The 21,207-nt window shown below is 39.8% G+C and overlaps 3 protein-coding genes across 3 annotated transcripts; 2 read left to right on the plus strand and 1 right to left on the minus strand.

Annotated features, from left to right (window-relative positions):
* Positions 1-655: 655 nt before the first annotated feature.
* On the minus strand, positions 656-20,940 carry LOC117380583 (uncharacterized). The gene is made up of 21 exons (XM_033977409.1): positions 20,686-20,940; positions 20,523-20,609; positions 20,079-20,270; positions 19,428-19,961; positions 18,966-19,190; positions 18,401-18,524; positions 17,346-18,243; positions 12,387-12,466; positions 10,481-10,641; positions 9,539-9,688; positions 8,442-8,614; positions 6,483-6,598; positions 4,099-4,324; positions 3,656-3,950; positions 3,498-3,584; positions 3,143-3,412; positions 2,706-2,915; positions 2,351-2,617; positions 2,049-2,276; positions 1,838-1,961; positions 656-1,566 (listed from the first exon to the last, which is right to left on the minus strand). Exons 1-21 carry the CDS (start codon positions 20,938-20,940, stop codon positions 656-658), a joined length of 5,613 nt encoding a protein of 1,870 aa, XP_033833300.1.
* LOC117380207 (extracellular calcium-sensing receptor-like) lies at positions 5,823-11,108 on the plus strand. Its single transcript, XM_033976967.2, has 8 exons — positions 5,823-5,974; positions 6,393-6,687; positions 7,098-7,387; positions 8,354-8,649; positions 9,209-9,408; positions 9,494-9,715; positions 10,019-10,142; positions 10,213-11,108. Exons 1-8 carry the CDS (start codon positions 5,916-5,918, stop codon positions 11,106-11,108), a joined length of 2,382 nt encoding a protein of 793 aa, XP_033832858.1. The 5' UTR covers positions 5,823-5,915.
* On the plus strand, positions 11,614-15,780 carry LOC117380208 (extracellular calcium-sensing receptor). Its single transcript, XM_033976968.1, has 11 exons — positions 11,614-11,717; positions 12,121-12,469; positions 12,687-12,839; positions 12,907-13,107; positions 13,215-13,673; positions 13,752-13,882; positions 13,954-14,050; positions 14,161-14,284; positions 14,379-14,851; positions 14,921-15,001; positions 15,424-15,780. The coding sequence occupies exons 2-11, from the start codon at positions 12,146-12,148 to the stop codon at positions 15,778-15,780; spliced, it is 2,400 nt and encodes a 799-aa protein (XP_033832859.1). The 5' UTR covers positions 11,614-11,717; positions 12,121-12,145.
* Positions 20,941-21,207: the final 267 nt, after the last annotated feature.

Here is a 21,207-nt window from a genome sequence, read left to right on the forward strand (position 1 = left end):
TGAAACAAAGTAAAATGTTGACTTTTTAAAACAGAATAAATTAAACTGAAATAGGTCTCAGTACCTGAATGATCCTGGGAGCTATGTTGTTGGGGGCTCTATGTCCCTGTAGGGTCATCCATGGCAAACAGATCCTAGGTGACGGGTAGATATTAGGTGACGGGTTAGACTTGGCAATACCATGATTTTTGTATGTATATTGTCCCATTTGAACATAGTTCAATCTTTCTCTAAGAAAACGAACCAGATCCCAGATACTCCTCTAACACCTAACACAATCGAGTGATTGACAGTATCAAAGGCTTTTTAAAGATCAATAAGAACACCAGCACCATGTTTTTCCTTTTGTTTTTTTTTATAATCTAGTGCATTTGAGATTTCCTCTATTGCATCAATTATTGGCATTGAAGTGTTTCATTTTGTCCTAAAACTTGACGTGTGATAATTATTTGATGCTTGTCAAGAAACTTGTTGAGTTTTTCAGCAATTTTTGAAAACTGGGGCAGTAGGGAGATCAGTTTCTAATTTGTAAAACTACGGTATTCTTATTTTTGAATACTGGTACTACTTTTGCAGTTTTTCTTTTATTTGGGAGGCAACCTGACTAAAAGAACAAGTTGCCGATATGGGTTTAGGAACATCCAGTTTTATGTGATCATGTATTGATTCCATGACCCATGATTGCCTTCTTTGTGTTCCTCTCTGGTCTCAGTAAAATTATGTAACATTTTGGTCCAAACAACGCCACCAAAAGGCCAAAACTAGAGGCCAGGATGGCAAATACCTCCACGGCATCTGCATATTTACCTGGAGAGTTGACATAAGCAGGGACAAAGGCCACCCACACAGCACAGAACATCAACATACTGAACGTGATGAGTTTGGCCTCATTGAAATTATCAGGGAGATTTCTGGCTAGAAATGCTAACATAAAACTCAACAAAGCCAGTAAACCAATGTAGCCTAGAAGAACAGCAAAACCCATAGTTGAGCCAACTACACATTCATAAACTATTTTGTCATTATGATATTTGATGTTTTTATGAGGTGTTGGTGAGGCTGATACAAGCCATGCAACGCAGATGACTGCTTGGACAGATGTAAGAGCAAAAACTGTCCCTCTCTGCTGTAATGCACCGAACCACTTCAAGGTGGCACCACCTCCTGGTTTTGAGGCCTTGAACACAGCCAGCACCACCATGGTTTTCACCAGAATACAAGAGACACACAGCACAAAGCTGATCCCAAATGCTGCATGTCGCAGCTGACATGTCCACAGTCTGGGACGTCCAATGAACAGCAGTGAACACAGGAAACACAGTTTGAGAGACACCAGGAGCAGGAAGCTCATTTCTGAATTATTAGCTCTGACCAGTGGTGTGCTGCGGTGATATGTGAAGATGCCAAACACAACGGCACAAATAAATGCTCCCAGCAGTGAGGCTGTGGTCAGGCAGATCCCCAGAGGCTCATGGTAGGACAGGAACTCTGTTTTCTTAGGAACACACTGGTCACGAGCAGGACTGGACCAGAAGTCCTCTGGACATACGCCGCAGTCCATAGAATCTGGGGAGATACATACTATTATTATTTATATTTTGCTTCTAGCTTGGTATAAGTTACAGACCACTAGCTCACCCATCATAACAGATGTGTTATTTTGGTACATTTTGTAGATTTCTTATCTAAACTGATTTCTTGTTTCTAAATTTTCTAAAATTCTAAGTGTACAATAATGTTTTCTTCTTCGGTATAAGATGACACTCTTACCCACTACAGCAGGAAAAAAATCAAATAAAAATGTTGACAATGAAAAATAAAAACACACATGTCACACCTGTGGTATTGCTTATTTTCCCATCAGAGCACGGGATGCAGTCAAAACAGCAGACAGGTTCTCCTTTCTTCTGAGCCATGCGAGTGCCTGGAGGACAGCTCACACTGCACACAGACACTGGTGCCTGTGACAACAATGATTCTGTAAATGTTTCTGAAAAATGTGTGTAAGTGTGTTGAATTAAACATTTGATCACTGGTTTTCCAATTACCCCTTTGAACTGAAAGTTCCAGAAGATTTTGTCCTCATCAAGTGTCATTGCTTCTCCCTTGAAAGCTGACTTTTTAACCACACCAACATTTTGAACAGCGATTTCTCCATCTGGGAGCACCATCCAGTTCATAACATCATATGCTGGTAAAGCGTCTCCATTCTCATCAAAAGACACTTCATCTCCAAAAGATGTGGTGAAATTAATGTTTTCCAAGTAATACATGAGCTGAACAACACACACACAAACACAAATTAACTAGTTTGATCAATTTAAACATATTTTTCTGTATTCAAATCTACCTGCCATGGCTCCAGTGTGTGCAGAGTGGCACAGCTGTTCCCAGAGAAAGGCCCTCTCCCTGGTTCACAGCGCAGCAGTTGGCCCAGAGCATGAGCCAAAGCATACACAGCCTTATACACATTATACTCTGGTCTGAGGTTGGACACATCCAGGAACTCCGTATCTATGTTCTGCAGATCTTCATGTCCAGTGCACAAAGCTCCTCCAGCTTTTAACCACTCTGCAGGAGCTGGAGCAAACCTACACTCAAATGTGTGCTCCCAAAACTCGATCATCTGCGAAAGACATCATCTTATCTAAGAACTGAAAAATAAAAATATATATAAATATATTCAGTGTAATCAAGGTGAACACGCATACCATGTCATTTCCAGTGCGATCATCAAAAAAATTCAGCTGTAGTTTTGATAAAAAATCTTTTAATCCTGGTATTTCACCTCTGCGAATAGCAATACCCAGTGCCCCCCCCAAATATGGCATAAGTTGTGGCGTTTGTAACACAGTCGCTGTCGTCCAGGCTTCACTGGCGATCCACTGCAGACCTGTCACATTCTGTACCACCACCTGAACAGATAACATTTATTGCACTGAAAAATGTATATAGGACTCATACTATATAATACAGGGAACAGTGAGGCCAGAATGTTACAACAGTTTTACCTTCTACAATAAATGATGTTACATTGTTTAGATTATTATAGTATGACAATGTATTTTAAATGTATGTAGGTGTAAATATATGTAAACATTGTAATCAAAATCAATATAGTTTAAGATATTCATTAACAAACCTCTTTCATGAGTTGGATCATGTGAATCTGATGTGCAAACACAATAACCACACGTGCAGTGGATTTCTTCATAACATTTACAATCCGACTCAACTCTGCTTGGTCTTCGCCCCATGGTAAGACTTCTGTGTACGCTAAACACCCTCCATAAGCCTGAGCCAAGTCTGACGGAAATGATCTGGCCACATGAAGACCGTAGTCATCATCACTGACCAGGAGTCCTGCCCAACGCCATCCAAAACGCTTTAGAATCTGAATCATCGCTTGAACCTTAAGAAAACAGGCCTCATTGAGAACGTTAATAGGAAAATGTGGCCAAAATGTCAACGTAGTCTCTGTTACTACATTTACTAACCTGAAATGCATCACTGGGGATTGTTCTAAAAAATGATGGAAACTTTTGACGATTGCTTAAACAGGAACAGGTGGCAAAATAGCTGACCTGCAGACATCAAATATGAATTGTAACTGAGGTAATTACCAGATCAATACAAATACCCGCTCAATACTCACCAGAGGCAATCTGAATAATCCTATGACATCTGACGTAGCGATAGTAAATGTAGAGAAGGAATCACCCACAATGCCTAGTACAGATTTTGTCCCAGTACAATCATCTCTGAGCAGAAACTTGTCCTCCTGCCCACTGGCCATTGACAGAGCCGCACTAAATCCTGTAACAAGTGTGGCGCAGTTATCATACAGACTGTAGCCAAGAGTTACGTTGGGAAGAAAATCTGAATTTTGGTTGATTTCTTCGACTGCAAAAGCCATAGTCATTGCATGTCTGAATCCTGGAGGGTCAAAGCTTAAAAACAACAACAACAATAAAGTTAGTGATTGCTTTGTATACACCCAAAATGTATAATGACCAATGTCTAAAACAGCCTTATCCTTCATTAAAACGATTAGAACTTTATGACATTTAAAAACAGTACAAGAACATTTAAACTTACCCTTGGCACTTGAGGTGTTGTGGCTCAGAGGTAAATGTTAGCTCAGGAAAGACTGAAGTGTAGTGGACCTCAAACAGTCCACCTAGAATCACATCACCAGACTTGTGCACACCATTGAGGTGAAACTGCCTCCTTAACTCACACGGTGGAGAACAGTGAGAAGTAACACAGAAGCAGAACAACATAACACTCAGTTTAATGTACAAATAATGTGCCCACATTACTCCTGATACAAGGGGTCTTAATGCCTTTAAGCATCATCTACTTTGGTATTTATATTCTCCATTATGTCATCTCCATCTGGATGTCTTTGTCAGTTTGTGGGCAGGACATGCGCATACTGGAATCCAGAGAGCTATTCATTTTGACTGTGTATTGTATCAGTACAGGTAATACATGATCTCAAAGAACTAACCAAAGATTACATTTCAACTAGCAAATTAATCATGAAACTGTGAACATGCACAGTGTATGTACACTGCAATATAACTGTAACTGGTAGTAACAGTAATTACCTCAATGTTTTAATAATACCTTAACGCTACCGTCTGTAGTCAGACTGGTAGACCCTGTTGTATTCCCCCATAGTGACACTAGATGTTATCTACGTTACTGCAGTCTGATACTGTGCCAGCTTTGGCCTAACAGTAGAAGACCAGAGACCACAGGTGAACCTGAACAAAGGTCAGGTAAGAAAAGCTTTCTACTGCCTGCCTTCTGCTGGTAAAATAAAATAAAATTATGCATGGTAGCTTTAAACCAGAACTAATTAACTTTAGTAGCGCTCCCACTGCAAGTCACTTGTGAGAATGTATTGTTATAAACACTCCTCCACCACTCAGCTGAGTGCCCACATTTTTTTTCACAAAGTGGGTGAACACTATATTAAGACATTAAATTAGAGTTAAAAATGTCACTTAGTTCTGCTTTAAAACACAATAATTAAACAACATGTTTCATAAAGTGGCCTTGCAAAGGCATGGCATTGTTACACAGTAATTAAACAATAACATTTGTCTTTACTGTAATTGCACATTAATTTACCACACTGTTGTTCATTCGTAATTAAACTATAAATACACTATAGTTAATGCTTAATTACACCATAATGAACACATAATTACAAAATAAGCACATTGTAACACAATGCACATTAGGGATAACACAGTATCATTCTACAGTAACAACATTTTAATTAAATATGAATTAATTAATTATTACACTTTTATGAGACCATAATTAAACAAGAGTAATGTATATGTGCATGTATTTACCACACACACACACAGTGCACCAAAACTATCCAGGCTCTCAAGCCACTCTTATGGACTAAAACTAGGTTTTGTCTTGGTGTCTGTGCAAGAGAACATAGTATTACTGCATATTATTTTATTATTTTATAATGGCACATGTTTGTGGTAATATTATTTATTTCAAAACCAAGGAAAGTGTCACATCTTCATTAAATGTAAAAGACAATTCCCCAAAAACAGCACATAAAAAGTATTGAAAATTGTTATAATAATGAGTTAGTGACACACTGTGGGGTGATGTCAGCAGAGGGGGGTGTTTTCATAAACCCTATATAAACACAGCTATTCCCATATGCAGCTTTTTCTGCCAATATGAGCATTAGCGCTATTGTCCTGAGTCTGACTCTGTTTCTTTTCGATGTGCCTTCTCCTCTCTCTCTAAATGTTACCACCACAGACCAAGAAGCACCTGTCGTATGCAAGGCCAAGGGCTCGGCACGGGCCCCAGCATTCTCCTTGGAGGGGGACTACATCATTGGAGGAGTTTTTTCTATTCACTACTACATGCACACTTTCATTCACAACTATACAAGCAAGCCTGAACCAGTGCGGTGCACAGGAAGGTGACTTTACCGTCCACTGTTTCTAATTGGTTAGGTTATGTGCAAGATGGATGGAGAATGTCAATTTAAATGTTTAAGTACACATATACATGCTGAAGGTGCATTATGCATGATGTTGATTGTCTGTTTACAGATTTTGAAAATGTTGAGTTTTTTGTTATGTTACAAAAGGATGTCTCACAAAATACTGTATTTGATATTGACATTGATAACAACAGGAATTCAATGAAAAAAGTATTAATTGGCAGTGGCTCACACGAGACACTGAATGCAATTAAAAATGATTGTGAAGAAATGTGAAAAATAATATGGTGATATAACTGCAATACATTATTTGACAAACTTTGAAAAACTTTTGCCAAATTGTTATTATTCATCTGACTACACCTCCCCCAAACCATTCTGTGTATGTGCACAGTGTTGACTCCCGTGAGCTGCGTTTCGCCCGAGCCATGGTCTTTGCTATCGAGGAGATTAACAACAGTTCTGCCCTGTTGCCTGGAGTTACTGTTGGTTACCAGATCCACGACTCCTGTGCATCTGTCCCTGTAGCTGTGCAGGCGGCTTTCCAGCTCGTCAATGGACTTGCCCCAGAGTACTACCCGGACCAGCGCTGCTCTCAGTCTGGAATGGTGATGGGCATTGTGGGGGAATCTGGTTCCACACCGTCTATCAGCATGTCCCGAGTCGCAGGGTCATTCAACATACCCCAAGCATGTGTTTATAGTATCTCCTGTACATAATTATTTTAAGCTGACATTTCTATCTATGTTTGCATTTGTATTTTTAGCATTAAATTGTCTATTTCTGTTCTATTTTTCATTTTACTTTATCATGTGCATATAAATACACTTAACCTTGACCAAAAGTCATCATACAGTAATCATGTATAGCCTTCATTCATTAGATTTTCAATTTAAAATAAAAACAGAAAAGTGTAACGGTTTACAGATTTATTAAGCGTGCTGTTTTATTGTGCCATAAGTTGCAAAAAAATATGTTTTTGACATTTTATTTATCATTTCTACACATGACATTGTCATATTTGATTTTGTACAAAAATAAAATGTTTTAGCTCAACTCAAAAACATACGGATTTATTAAACATGATTCCCTTTTCCAGGTGAGCCACTTTGCCACGTGCGCCTGCCTGTCTGACAAAGAGCAGTATCCCAGCTTCTTCCGAACAATTCCCAGTGACAAGTTTCAGGCTGATGCTTTGGTCAGACTGGTCAAGCAGTTTGGATGGACTTGGATTGGCACTGTCTATTCAGATTCGGATTATGGGAATAATGGCATGGCATCTTTCCTGTCAGCAGCACGTCGGGAGGGCATCTGTGTGGAATACTCTGAGGCATTCTATAGAACATACTCACACAGCAGGATCCAGAGAGTGGCACAAGTCATACGCAGGTAAATAAATTCACAAACAATCCTATATTAAACTTATTTTGACCTTTTAATAAGCTAGGATATTATATAATTCAGTCATATGTTTATTCACTATTTAAATGCTGGTGGAAATAACCTAACACATTTATTAAGTAAAGCAGCCATTCCCAAAATAACAATCATTGAATTCCCCTCGTGTCAGGAAATCCCCCACATTCCCTACGACATTTCAGTTAAAGGGCCCATATGACACTGTTTCCTGATCTATGTTATAATGTTGTTTCCTTGTCACAAACAGACCTGGAGTTGTGTTTTGTTTCATTCACACAAGTTTAACACACAAACCCTGCATATTTTAGGGTGTGTTCTTCTCTTAAACAGCAAACACTCTGTTCCACCTTATGATGTCATGTGGCAATACAGGAAGTGCTCCACTGTGTTTTTAAACTCCATACACCTTCACTCGAATCATTTGGATAATTTCAGCCCTGGAATCGCCAGTCTCTACTAAACAATAGGTAAAAGGTAGGGTGTTAACTTGAAAACTACCGGTTCATGACATCATAAGGTGGAACAGAGTATAATGCAGAATTACACAAACATGGGTGAATGAAACAAATACTGAAGAATACAAAAAACTAAAATACAAAATCTAAGAATACAAAAAAATACAAAAACTCTGGGTATGTGCTTGAGGAGGTAACAGAATTCTAACATGTCTTAAAGCTCACATGACTCCATTTGGTGTAATATAGGACCTTCAACTCTATACTACTCATAGATTTCAGCTTCCAGTTATAAGCAACATTTTGAGGACTCTTTCCCATTCAGTACATTACATAGAATATTAGTTTTAAATTGGTATTTGCAATGGCAACGATCCTGATTTCTCATCATTCTGAAACTCATGGACTGAATTTGATATATAGATTGGATATACAGTATAAAATCTAATAATAATCCTATTGTTGTATTGTCTAATCCTAGGTCCACAGCCACAGTAGTTGTAGCGTTTGCAGCCTCTGGAGACATGCGTATTCTGTTGGAGCAGCTGTGCCAGGAGCCTGTTCCGTACCGGCAGTGGGTGGGCAGTGAGGCGTGGGTGACAGACCCCGACCTGCTACGCTTCAGCTCCTGTGTGGGGGCTCTGGGGCTGGGCATCCAACAGTCTGTGATCCCTGGTCTGAAGGAGTTCTTATTAGAGCTGCCCTTCTCCACAGTGAGTGCCTCTGCGCTGCTGAGCAAGTTCTGGGAGGAGGCGTTCAAATGCAGGATGCCCACAAGTGAGAACAGCATGTGGTAGTGTAAAGAAGTTCAATACATGTGTCATTGTTCATACTGAGACTTAAACATAAACCGATCTGTATTATCAACCACAACACAAATAATCTATAGTTTATGTTATCCCCTAAAACAAGTTGAGGTGTTGAGACAATTATATAAAACAATTCAAGGCCAAGTTCAATATAATGTTAAGCACAATTGTACCAGTACGTCACAGATTTAGTTTATTGTTTGTTTTCAGGTTAAAATATGATTAAAATCAAGCATCAAGTTGAGTCCTTGAAGTCGTTTTAGTAAGACGAAGGGATGATTTGAAAGGGCTGTAAAAACATTTCCGAAATAGAAATTGTGGATTAAGATAAAATATAGCAAATCAAATAGTTAAAAGCACTGGGAATGAAGCTGTCAGAGAACAAAAACACAATTACATACCTGAAACTGTTAACAAGTCTAGTGCACATTCTAGTTCCCCGGAGTACTTTAAGAAAAATAGCAGCGTGGTAGCCTAAATCTGACATTTGATACCATGCAGTTGTAGTATAATGGGTTGTATTTTAGATGCGGGTCCAGATGATACATTGTGTGATGGGAGTGAAGATCTAATGAATCTTGAGAGCCCATACTTAGACACGTCCCAGCTGCGCATTACTAACATGGTCTACAAGGCTGTGTATGCTATAGCACATGCCATTCACAATGCACTGTGCCAGAATACCACCAATCAGTGCGACAAATTCATTCCACTGCAATCGGCACAGGTCAGTCACCTTAAAACTCCATGTCTTTATCTTTTAATGAGCCTGTATTATTTTAGTCAAGCACATTTTCTGGGTTTTCTTCCAGGTTCTTGCTCAGCTAAAGAAAGTCAATTTCTCTCAGAATGGGTACAGTGTGTCGTTTGATGCTAATGGGGATCCAGTGGCTATGTATGAGCTGGTGAACTGGCAAAGAACTATCCAAGGCACGTTTCAGCTGGAGACGGTTGGGCACTTTGATGCCTCTCAAGCAAAAGGGCAGGAGTTCAGGATACAGAAGGTCCTGCAATGGATGCGAGGGAGCACACAGGCAAGTTATACAAATGCAAAATAAAAGAGCTTGAGAGGCAATTGTAAAAATGTGAAATACTTTACAAAAACAAGGCTAGCCATACTCATTACTTTATGTATTTATTAGATTTTTTTAAGTTAGTTGTACAAAGTGGAGCGAACATACTTGTGAATATGATTGAAAAGCAAAAATGGCCGACATTATTTTATTTCAACGATTGTGATGGGACAGGACTGACAAAATACTGCTAAAAGAATGCATATTGAACTTGAAATACCATAAATTGTTCCGTAGACAATTATGTAGATACTTTTCCTGCAGGTACCAATGTCAGTTTGCAGTGAGAGTTGTATCCCAGGAACCCGTAAAGTTCAACGAAAAGGCAAACCAATATGTTGCTATGACTGCGTTGCATGTACTGAAGGTGAAATAAGCAACACTACAGGTGACAACACTACTTGAAATCATTTTAAATAAACAATTGTGGATATCATAAACCAGTCTTTCTGCTTTAGATTCACCTAATTGTTACTACTGTCCTGAGGAGCTCTGGCCAAATCCCGAAAGAGATTCCTGTTTACCCAAACCAGTGGAGTTCTTGTCTTTTAGTGAAAACCTGGGAATCATCTTGGTCGTGTTCTCAGTGAGCGGGGCTTTCATAGCTATTCTCACAACAGCGGTGTTCTTCCAACATAGGAACACCCCAATAGTCAAAGCTAATAACTCAGAATTAAGCTTTTGGCTGCTTCTCTCACTGACTCTATGCTTTTTATGCTCACTTACATTTATTGGGGCTCCGTCTGAGTGGTCCTGCATGCTGCGCCACACTGCGTTCGGCATCACCTTTGTCCTCTGTATCTCTTGTGTTCTGGGGAAGACTATAGTGGTGCTGATGGCCTTCAGAGCCACACTTCCAGGAAGTAATGTCATGAAATGGTTCGGTCCTTTTCAGCAACGAATGACAGTTGCTGCATTCACACTGATACAAGTTTTGATTTGTATAATTTGGTTAATTGTTAATCCACCTTTTCCCATAAAGAACTTAACCACATTCAAAGACAGGATCATATTAGAATGTGCATTAGGTTCTCCTATTGGTTTCTGGGCAGTTCTTGGATACATAGGCCTGTTAGCTTTGTTGTGTTTTGTGTTGGCCTTTTTGGCTCGTAAACTTCCTGATAACTTTAATGAAGCCAAGTTCATCACCTTCAGCATGTTGATCTTCTGTGCAGTCTGGATCACTTTTATCCCAGCTTACGTCAGCTCTCCAGGAAAGTTCACTGTCGCCGTGGAGATATTTGCTATTCTGGCTTCAAGTTTTGGATTGCTTTTTTGTCTTTTTCTCCCTAGATGTTATATTATATTATTCAGGCCAGAGAAGAACACAAAGAAACATTTAATGAGCAAATAGTTACCAATATGCACAAAATGTAAATAATGTGTCAGTAAATTCTACAATAAAGTTTTAAAGACAGAAACAGTTTGGCGTATTTGTGTATTTCATGTTTGGAGTCATTTGCCTCAAAACCTAAACACTCGGAATAAGTTTTACGCTATTAAAATTTGACAGCATGTATTTCTTTATGGTAAATGCATGTTCGAATTCAAAAGTTTACTGTACACACTTGTTAATATTAATTATATCCTCGCATACTAAGAATGTACTTGATGTTGATTGGTTGATTTCGCTACGAGGAGTGGTGATGAATGACATAAACAGTACTAAAGATTACTTTCAGACACACAGTCACAGAGGTCTTATGGCGGCAGCAGTGCGCAGTACACTATTTTTACCTTTTACTTTTTTACTCCAGTTTTCATTGTTTATGCAGATCCTATTGTCTGGCATTTATAACCTTGACTCTGCTAACAAATCCTGTGAGGCAGTTTTTGACAGTGAGCTTTTAACGCTACAGTCAGAGGGACATGTCATAATCGGAGGACTGTTCCCTCTGCATTATTTGGCTCCAGAGCGAGAAAACAGCTATCGCAGCAAACCACAAATCAGAGCTTGCAGTGGGTGTGTGGACTTTAAATCATTTTTTTTTTAGGTATAGGCTTGGTTGCTTATTACATCAAAAGTTACACGAGTTAATTGTATGTTCTTATATACTAATACCTTGTGAAACTCTCTAAGTATTTAAAATATGTGTATTATTATATATGTTTCTAGTAGATAATTTTATCACAACCATCAATACGAGAAAATTGAGATCGTGGTGTAATGAGTTGTTTCATAATTCATAACACCTTTGATAAATAGTTATATGTAAGATATGTAAATGCTTGGCAAAATGTTCTGTGCACAGTTGTTTTTTTAGTTTATGTAACATTGTGCGTTCTTTAACATTGCATCAGCTAAATCATACGCTACTGCAGTCAAGTTGCAACTCATTTTTGAACAGACAATATGCATTATTCAGCTTTGATTTCAGGGCCTTCCGTTGGATGATGACCATGGTCTTTGCCGTGGAGGAAATTAACAGAGACTTGAGTTTGCTTCCCGGGGTTAAACTGGGTTATCGACTTTTGGACAGCTGTGACCAAGTCCACACCAGCCTGCAGTCAGTTCTCTCTTTAGTGTCACAAACTGATGGAGAAACAATTCAAATTGAAAAAGTCAACCAACATCTTTTTGGTGCCAGCGTAGTGGATCAAAGCTCTAGGTCTGGCTGTTTGGCTGGTTCACCTGTATCTGCAGTGATTGGACTGGCCTCCTCTTCTCCCACCAGAGCTGTGGCACAGACTGTGGGCCCCTTTAACATCCCTCTGGTAAAAGCACAAAGGCTCATTACATGTGTACAAAAACATAAAACATCACATCTTTTTGGCTTCAACATTTATATTATCGTACACCAGCCATACTCTTCATTTTTTGACAATAAATGTAATATGTTTGCAAGATATTTCTCAAAAGTGCCTTGATAAGATTATTTTTCCCACCTTTTTTGCAGAATGTAACTGATACCTGTCTGTTTGAATCATATAGGTGAGTTACTTTGCCACATGCACATGTCTTACCAACAAAAAAATGTACCCATCATTTCTACGCACAGTGCCCAGTGACCTTTTCCAAGTTAGAGGTCTCGTACAGCTGGTCACTTTCTTGGGCTGGAACTGGGTTGGCACCATTGGAACCACTGTAAGACATCTCCTTTACCATTTTTGTCTGCTATGAACTAAATAATCATGTGTGTGTGTTTTTGTAGGACGACTACAGCCATTATGGCATTCAGGCATTTATACATGAGTTCAGCAAGTATGGGGGATGCGTGGCGTTTCATGTCACTATCCCCAAAGGTCCCTCCGTAGCTCAGGTTAGGAGTATGGCAGACCGACTACAGAGCTCCACAGCCCGAGTTGTGGTGGTGTTTGCGACTGAAGGTCAACTTGTGGAGCTGTTCTCAGAGGTAAATCAGCGACTACTGCTTTTGTATAGGTTCAGTATAGTGAAATCAGCACAATCTCCTGAGATGGGTTCAAAAGAATGATAAACTGAATGATCTATTGTTTACAGCTGTCTCAGAGGAACGTGACAGGTATTCAGTGGGTGGCCAGTGAAGCATGGGTAACAGCCAGTCTGCTCACATCCACAGAATTCCATAATCTACTGGAGGGAACTGTGGGCTTCTCCTTTCCTGGTGTGTACATCCCAAGACTAAAAGAGTTTCTGCAAAGTGTCCGGCCCTCTTCACAGCCTGGGATGGAATTAGTCAATGTGTTTTGGGAAGAGTTGTTTGATTGTAAGCTGAAGTATGGCACTCATGAAGAGAGTGTTGGTTTTGTAAAGAAGGAGTGCTCAGGTTTTGAGGATCTTAATGGCACTGTGGTTAATGGTTACACAGATGTCTCTCAGGTCAGAATCTCCTACAATGTTTACAAAGCCACCTACGCCATCAGCCACGCACTGCACCGACTCTTAAAATGTGACCCACAAAAACAAACCTGTGAGCTCAGAACGTTTACGTCAACGGAGGTAAGTCAAAGCATGGATCAAATAAACAATACAAAAATCACAAGGGCAGTTACATTTATTTATTTGTTTCATGAATAGTTACTACAATATCTTAAAGATGTGAACTTCACCGATCAGTTTGGGGAAAGGGTATCTTTTGATTCCAATGGCGAGCCTGTTCCACTGTATAACATTATCAACTGGCAGAAGGACAGAGAGCAGAAAATAAGGTAAACATAGCAAAGCAGTTAGACAAGTAAACAAGGAATTTAAATAAAAATCAAATGTATGCCCTGCAAAGATTCATTAAAGTGGGAAGTTATGATGGTTCAGCTCCTCTGGGACAACAGCTGCAGATGGAACAGAGCAAAATAACATGGACCACAGGACTGAAACAGGTAAGACACTTTGAGCTTTTAAGATGTGAAACTAAAGGTCAAAGGTTCCATATGATGCAAAGTTAAGAGAACATTTAATTTGACATGTTTTGTTTGGTGTATTTGTGCAGGTGCCCTCGTCCCAGTGCAGTGCGCCCTGCCCCCCTGGCACCAGGAAGGCCACTCGTATGGGACAACCGCCATGTTGCTTTGACTGTTTGCCCTGTGCTGATGGAGAGATCAGCAACCAGTCAGGTAAAATATATCTTGACTTTTAAATTCCATTCAAGTATTGTATTGTATTTCAAGTATTTTGGGTTTTGTATTTTTATATGGTTTGTGTTTTTAGAGTCAACTGAATGCATCAAATGCCCTCAGTACTACTGGTCTGACTTGAAAAAAGTCAAATGTGTCGCTGGTGTGGAGGAGTTCCTCTCTTACTCTGACTCTATGGGCATCATCCTGGTCACTTTAACAATACTGGGCGTGTCCCTCACTGCTGTCATCACCACTGTCTTCCACTGTTTCCGCTCCACACCCATTGTCAAGGCCAACAACTCCGAGATCAGTTTCTTGCTTCTTGCGGCACTCAAACTGTGCTTCCTGTGTTCTCTGGTGTTCATTGGTCAGCCATCAGTGTGGACATGCCGTCTCAGACAGGCAGCGTTTGGCGTCAGCTTTGTCCTCTGCCTCTCCTGTCTCCTGGTTAAGACCGTTGTGGTGTTATTGGCTTTTCGAACAAACACACCCCACTCCAAAGCTCTCAGGCTGTTTGGGCCAATCCAGCAGAGAGTTCTCATTCTCTGCACCACTGTTCCACAGGTAAGAAACATCATCATTTGGTTTTTTGCACTTTTGATAAAACATTGTCTCTCTTTCCTCGTTCTTTAGGTTTGCCTATGTGCTGGCTGGCTTGTAGCAGCCCCTCCCTTTCCATTCAGAAATCCAGATTACCAAGCTACAACGGGAAAGGTACGTTTAGTCACTGAGACTGATAGCATAGTATTTTAGCTGTAATGTGTATGTGTAGGCAAAATTTGTTTCACTTGGACTCGTAGTCAGTCTCAGTTTCAATCAAGAAGTTTCAAGATGGAAGAAACTTGGACTACACATTTCACTAGCATTTGCACTATTACTACTTCAACAACCATCATCTAAACCACACTCCTAACCTACTGTATTACTGCTACAACTATCTTATCTTTACTGTCACCACTAAAAGCACTACCATTACCACTGATAGCACTTGTACCACTAGAGATGCTTTGTTCAACTGAGTCTGAGGATGTAGTAAAATGTCCACTGTAGGTGTGAATAGACCATGAGTTTGGACACTTTATATATAATTTGCTGGTTCTTCAGTAGAAGCTTGTTATGCTATGTCTCTTTTCCAGATTGTTTTAGAGTGCAGAGAACCCTGGCCACCTGGATTCTACTTAGTTTTGGGATATATTGGACTTTTGGCTTTTCTCTGTCTCCTGTTGGCATTCCTTGGACGGAAATTGCCAGACACCTTCAATGAGGCTAAACTAATCTCCTTCAGTATGCTCATCTTCTGCGCCGTGTGGATCTGCTTTATTCCAGCTTACGTTAGTTCCCCGGGGAAATTTACAGTGGCAGTAGAGATTTTTGCCATTTTAGCTTCAAGTTTTGGGTTGCTGCTTTGCATATTTATGCCCAAATGTTATATAATTTTATTCAAGCCTGAAAGAAATGTCAAGAAAGCCATGAGTGTAAAATTTGTAAAATAAGTTTGTGCATTCAAACACCAAAGATATTAACTGCAACAATGTAAATATATGTGCAATAAAAGTACCCTATGTCTTTGATGAATATCCCTGTTATATATTATTACTAAATAAAACATTCTAAAGAATTTTGCCACCAATGCGAGTGTGTCACTTGTAGAGGGATCGATTTTAAAGAATTAGATTAAGTAGGCAGCTATATTCTTAAACTAAGAATATAGTTTTGGGGCAACATCCAAATGTTGAGAAGTCTACAAGTGTAGCTATACAAGTTAAATAATCCAATGTTTAATTATTGAATGAATCTGAAGCAGATCAGTGTGTGGATGCAAAACAACTTTCTTCTGCTAAACTCAGACAAGACTGAAGTCATCATCTTTGGCCCATAGAAACATAGAGAAAGTGTCAGCAGTCACCTCCAGTCTCTCTCTCTAAAACCTTCAAATCAGGCTAGAAATCTAGGGGTAATAATGGACTCAGACTTGAACTTTAACAGCCACATCAAATCAATAACATCTGCAGCTTTTTATCACCTAAAAAACATAGCAAAAATCAAAGGTACTGTCAAAACCAGACTTAGGTTTTCACTCTGCACTCTTCTCCTTTAATGGTAATTTTATGTGGACAAAAGAAACGGAAAAGGACTTTTATTAGACATAGTAAAGTGACAGGAAAGTATTTGAGAAGTGACAGGAAAGTTTTTTTTGTAAAGTAATGGGAAAGTTCTTAAACTGAGCAAGACAGTGTTTAAACAGTGCGAGAGAGAGTTTTAAAGGGTGCAAACGAGTGGGTGAGAGAGTTGCAGATTGGGTGATTATGTTTTGATTTGTGTGATTTTAATGTCTTTCTTATTCTGTAAAGCACTTTGAATTACCTTGTGTACGAATTGTGCTATACAAATAAACTTGCCTTGCCTTGCCTGAAGTAGTAAATTCTTGAACCATGGCATTGACTTGTAGAAGATTTATTGATCACACAATTAAAAAGATGGCAATGAAATATCATGAAATATGCAAATGAGTCCAAATGAAATCATCTTTTGTGTTTTATTGTGAGTATAAAACATCCTCAGGAGGTTAACTTTGAAGAGGTCACGCTGAATGTGATGGACAGAACAGTCTAGATGGGCCAGGCTCTGAGAGTTTTCCAGTGTCAGGAAAGCAGAGGAAGACTGGGTTGTGTCTACAGGGTTTAACAGCTGCAGTAATTCACAGGTAAGGCTGAGTTTAATTATGCATTGTTAATTAGAAAAAGGCAGAAGGTAAGAAGGAAATATTCCCCAAGGACCATTTTGCATTATAGAATGTACAGCAAAATAATATATGACTGGAACAACTTGTGTCATTGATTTCCTGATTTCCTAATTTTCCTGCGACTGTTACAAGGATACAATGTTTGAACTCTTTTGTAGCACATGTGGGCGACATAAAGTAGAGGACATATTTCACTTTGCGTAACTTACAGCAAATCAAAAACAACACATGTCTATCTGTTGTGGTTCAAATCATGCACAGTTAAAACGTGCCAGCGGTTTAAAAATCAGAGTAATCAAGTAGGGGATTTGTCACTTTTTATCTTTCCCAATCAGATGCTGTTTAGTATTCTTCTCTGGTTTCAGTAATATAATGTAACACTTTGGCACAAACAAACACAACAATAGGCCAAAACTTGACGCTAGGATTGCAAAGGATTCCACTGCATCGGCATAGTTCCCTGGAGAACTAATGTATGCAGGGATGAAGGCTAACCACACTGCACAGAAGATCAAGATGCTGAATGTGATGACCTTGGCTTCATTAAAATTCCCTGGTAAATTTCTTGCAAGGAATGCCAACAGGAAGCAAAGACCGGCTTGTAGACCGATATATCCTAGCACGCACCAAAATGCCAGACTGGACCCATTGCTGCATTCAAGTATTATCTTTGATCTTTCATATTCCATGTTTCTGAATGGATGAGGAGGTGCGTCAATGAGCCAGGCTACACAGATCACCACCTGGACTAAAGTGGAGATAAATATAATGGCTCGTTGCTGTTTGGGCCCTAACCATTTCATTAAGTTGTTGCCTGGTCTGGTAGCTGTAAAGGCAGCGAGCACCACAAGTGTTTTCCCAAGAATACACGAGATACATAAAGAAAACGTAATGCTAAAAACTGTGTGGCGCAGCATGCAGGACCACGCTGTTGGCTCACCGATGAAAACCAAACAACAGAGGAAACAAAGAGTGAGGGAGAGGAGGATGAAGAAGCTCAGTTCAGAGTTGTTCATTCGGATGATGGGGGTGTTCCTGTGGTAGATGAAGATGACCAGGACAGCGATGGTGAGACACGCGCCCACTACGGAGATGACCGTCAGCACTATGCCCACTGTGTCATAGGCCAGAAATTCCACCTCTTTAGGAATACAGGCTGTTCTGTCTGAGTTGGACCAAAAGTCTTCAGGACATTCTCTACATTCTATTGAATCTAGAGAAACAATAATGAACAGACAGTTTGTGTATGTGGACTCTACAGTATTATGTAATTTTTCTCTTTTTTATTAATATGGCTGTTGTTTGCGTTTGGTTCAAATGAAGATTTAAGAACTAAACAATTAAAAAAAAAATCTCATTTCACCCCCCACCTGTCTCATTGCTAATTTTGCCGCTGTCACATGGTACACAGTCAAAGCAGCAAACAAGTTCCCCACGACGGACAGCTTTCCTGGAGCCTGGAGCACAGCTGTCACTGCACACAGACACTGGCACCTACGTCAGACAATATTCACACTAGACGTGTTGCAATTATGCATTTGTTTGAGTGTCAATGAGTCAATGTGTTTATAACAAGAACTATTGGTAATTCAATTTGTACACCCAAAATTTTGTTTGTGCATCAATTCCAACCTCAGTTTTTTCCCCTTTAATTTGGTCAGTGTGTGTTGAAAATGTTGTGTTAGCTTATGTAATTGTATGGCAGGATCATTTTAGACATGTACATGTGCACATAAATTTAACCAATTTGCAGGAGTACAAGCTTTTACCAATGAATGTTTTATGCTGATATCCCTTAAAATTAGATCTATCCCAATTGTCCCATGGCCGGATTGGTGGACCCCGATTCGACTTGACTTACCTCCATCTGGACCTACAGAACTTCAACAGCTGACATCTGAAGAAGGTAAAAACACAGTTTGAGCTGCAGCTTGCCTTGCTCTGATGACCTGCCCACACAATCCTGTCCTCCTTGATGACCAGTTCCTGTCCCGCAGCTTTGGTCCCATCAAAGAGGCCAACTGGAACAAACTCGATGTTCCCACTGGCCCCTCTCTGCCAGTTGATGATGTCATAGTAGGGTATGGAGTCGCCCTTTAGGTCAAAGTTTACCTCTTCTCCATTGATAGTAAATTCTACTTCCTGAAGATACTGCTGAAGCTTGAAAAAAATATTAGGAACAATTTAAGCAATTTTAGTTTGTGATTTTTTGTTTGTTTTTTATTTATTTATTGTAGATGTTTTTTATGTATTTATTCATTTTAATTTGGGGAAGACAGAACACATAGCAATATATATGCAGCATATGCTTATCCAATTCAGATCAGATCCTGTTTTTATATGATGCAACACTTGTCTTCAATCAACACCTTTTTTTTAAAAGATGAACATTTGTACCTGCCACGGGTGAATGTTGGTGCTCTGAGCACAGGAGTTGTTTTCAAAAGGCCCCGCTCCTGGTTGACAGAGGAATAAATTATGCAGAGAATGGGCCACTGCATACACAGCCTTGTACACATTGTATGCCACTCGAGGACTTGATGTGTTCATGTACGCTGCATGCTTCTCCAGTAATGTCTCATCTCCTGAACAGAGAGGCAGGTCTGAGTCAGAGGGAGAGACAGGAGCACAGCCGTACAAAGCCTCCCAGAGCTCTTGCATTAGTGGATTACTCGGGTAAACATATGGGGTTACTCTTTGTATAAAGTCACCGAGTCCTGGGATATAGCCTGTTTTGATCCCAAAGCCGATGGTGCCTCCCAGGTAAGGGTAGTAGACGCTCCCTGAGAAGACAGATGCTGTGACCCAGGCCTCGCTGGCCACCCACTGAATCCCAGTGATGTTCTGCTCCATGTAGTCCCTCAGGAAGGGCGTCATCTCCCCCTCTGCTGAAAAAACCACCACCACTTTGGCCCGTGAAGTGCGTATCACCTTTTAATAAGAAAGATGTAAATATTGTTGCACTAATCCACTGAGAATAATATGACACAAATATATACATAAAGCATCAATACTATTTTTAAAAGATTGAAAGTATTTATCACCAACCTGTATGATTTCTAGAGCCCTTTGTTGGTTGTAGAGTAATGGGATCATCTCAGTGTATGCGACACATACTTTGGTGCCCTGGAGCTCTCTCAATAAACCCTGCACTGCAAAGCGTCCATACTCGTGATCCCCTCGAATCAGACCAACCCATGTCCAGTTAAAGTGCACAAGAAGCTGGGCTAAGGCTTTCACCTAATGGTAAAATATAATTCAGTTAGTGCAAAAGGTGTAGCATTCGTGTAACAGTGTGACTCCAGACTGATGAAGCAAGCACAGATATAGATTGCAGTACCTATCAAAACCAAGAAACGAATATAAATATGCTGTCCTATTCTACATAAATGTACACAGTCCTATTCTGCAAAACATGATTTCGATCAATTAGATAATTTCCTTAGATGGTTCTCATAATAAACAGTTTTATCTGGCCAGCATAATAATTACCTGATAGTCATCATTTGGAATCACTCTGAAAAAAGTGGGGTATTTTTGTCTGTCAGTAAAACATGCACATGATGAGAAATAACTGATCTGGTAAAAACATAAAACACATTAGCTGCACAATATGGATCACAGTGTGTTGCATGAGTTTCTGCCACATGTTTACCATTGGGATCCTAAATGGCCTAAGTATTCTGGATACAACTATGGACTGAGCAGATCCAGACTCCCCGATGATGGCCAACAGTGGGGAAGCACCACCGCATACACCATGGCCCTCTTCTGTCACCCCATTAAGAACTGCGAGTGCCGCTCTTTGGCCTGTCAGAGGATAGGCACAGGAGTCAAAGATTTTGTATCCTAGAGTGTGATTGGGCAGCAGCTCTTTGTTTTGGTTGATCTCATCCACAGTCAGTATCATAGTCAGTGCCCACCGGAACGCCCTGGGATCAAAGCTGAAGAGAGACAAAAAACAACAAATAGCAAATACATAAATATATATCTAACAATTCCAAGATTGAAATCTGAATTTACCCATTGCACTTGACTGGTGGCGGTCGGTAGGTAGAGTTCAGATCCGGCATCTCTTGGTTATAATGAAGAGGAAAAATACCTCCAAGTAAAAAGTCACCTTGAGCCATAAAAGCTGGCTCAAAATGGTTTTGTAATCTACAAAATGTTTCAGAAT

This window comes from Periophthalmus magnuspinnatus, chromosome 13, assembly GCF_009829125.3.
Source record: "Periophthalmus magnuspinnatus isolate fPerMag1 chromosome 13, fPerMag1.2.pri, whole genome shotgun sequence".
In the NCBI taxonomy this organism is placed as follows: Eukaryota; Metazoa; Chordata; class Actinopteri; order Gobiiformes; family Gobiidae; genus Periophthalmus; species Periophthalmus magnuspinnatus.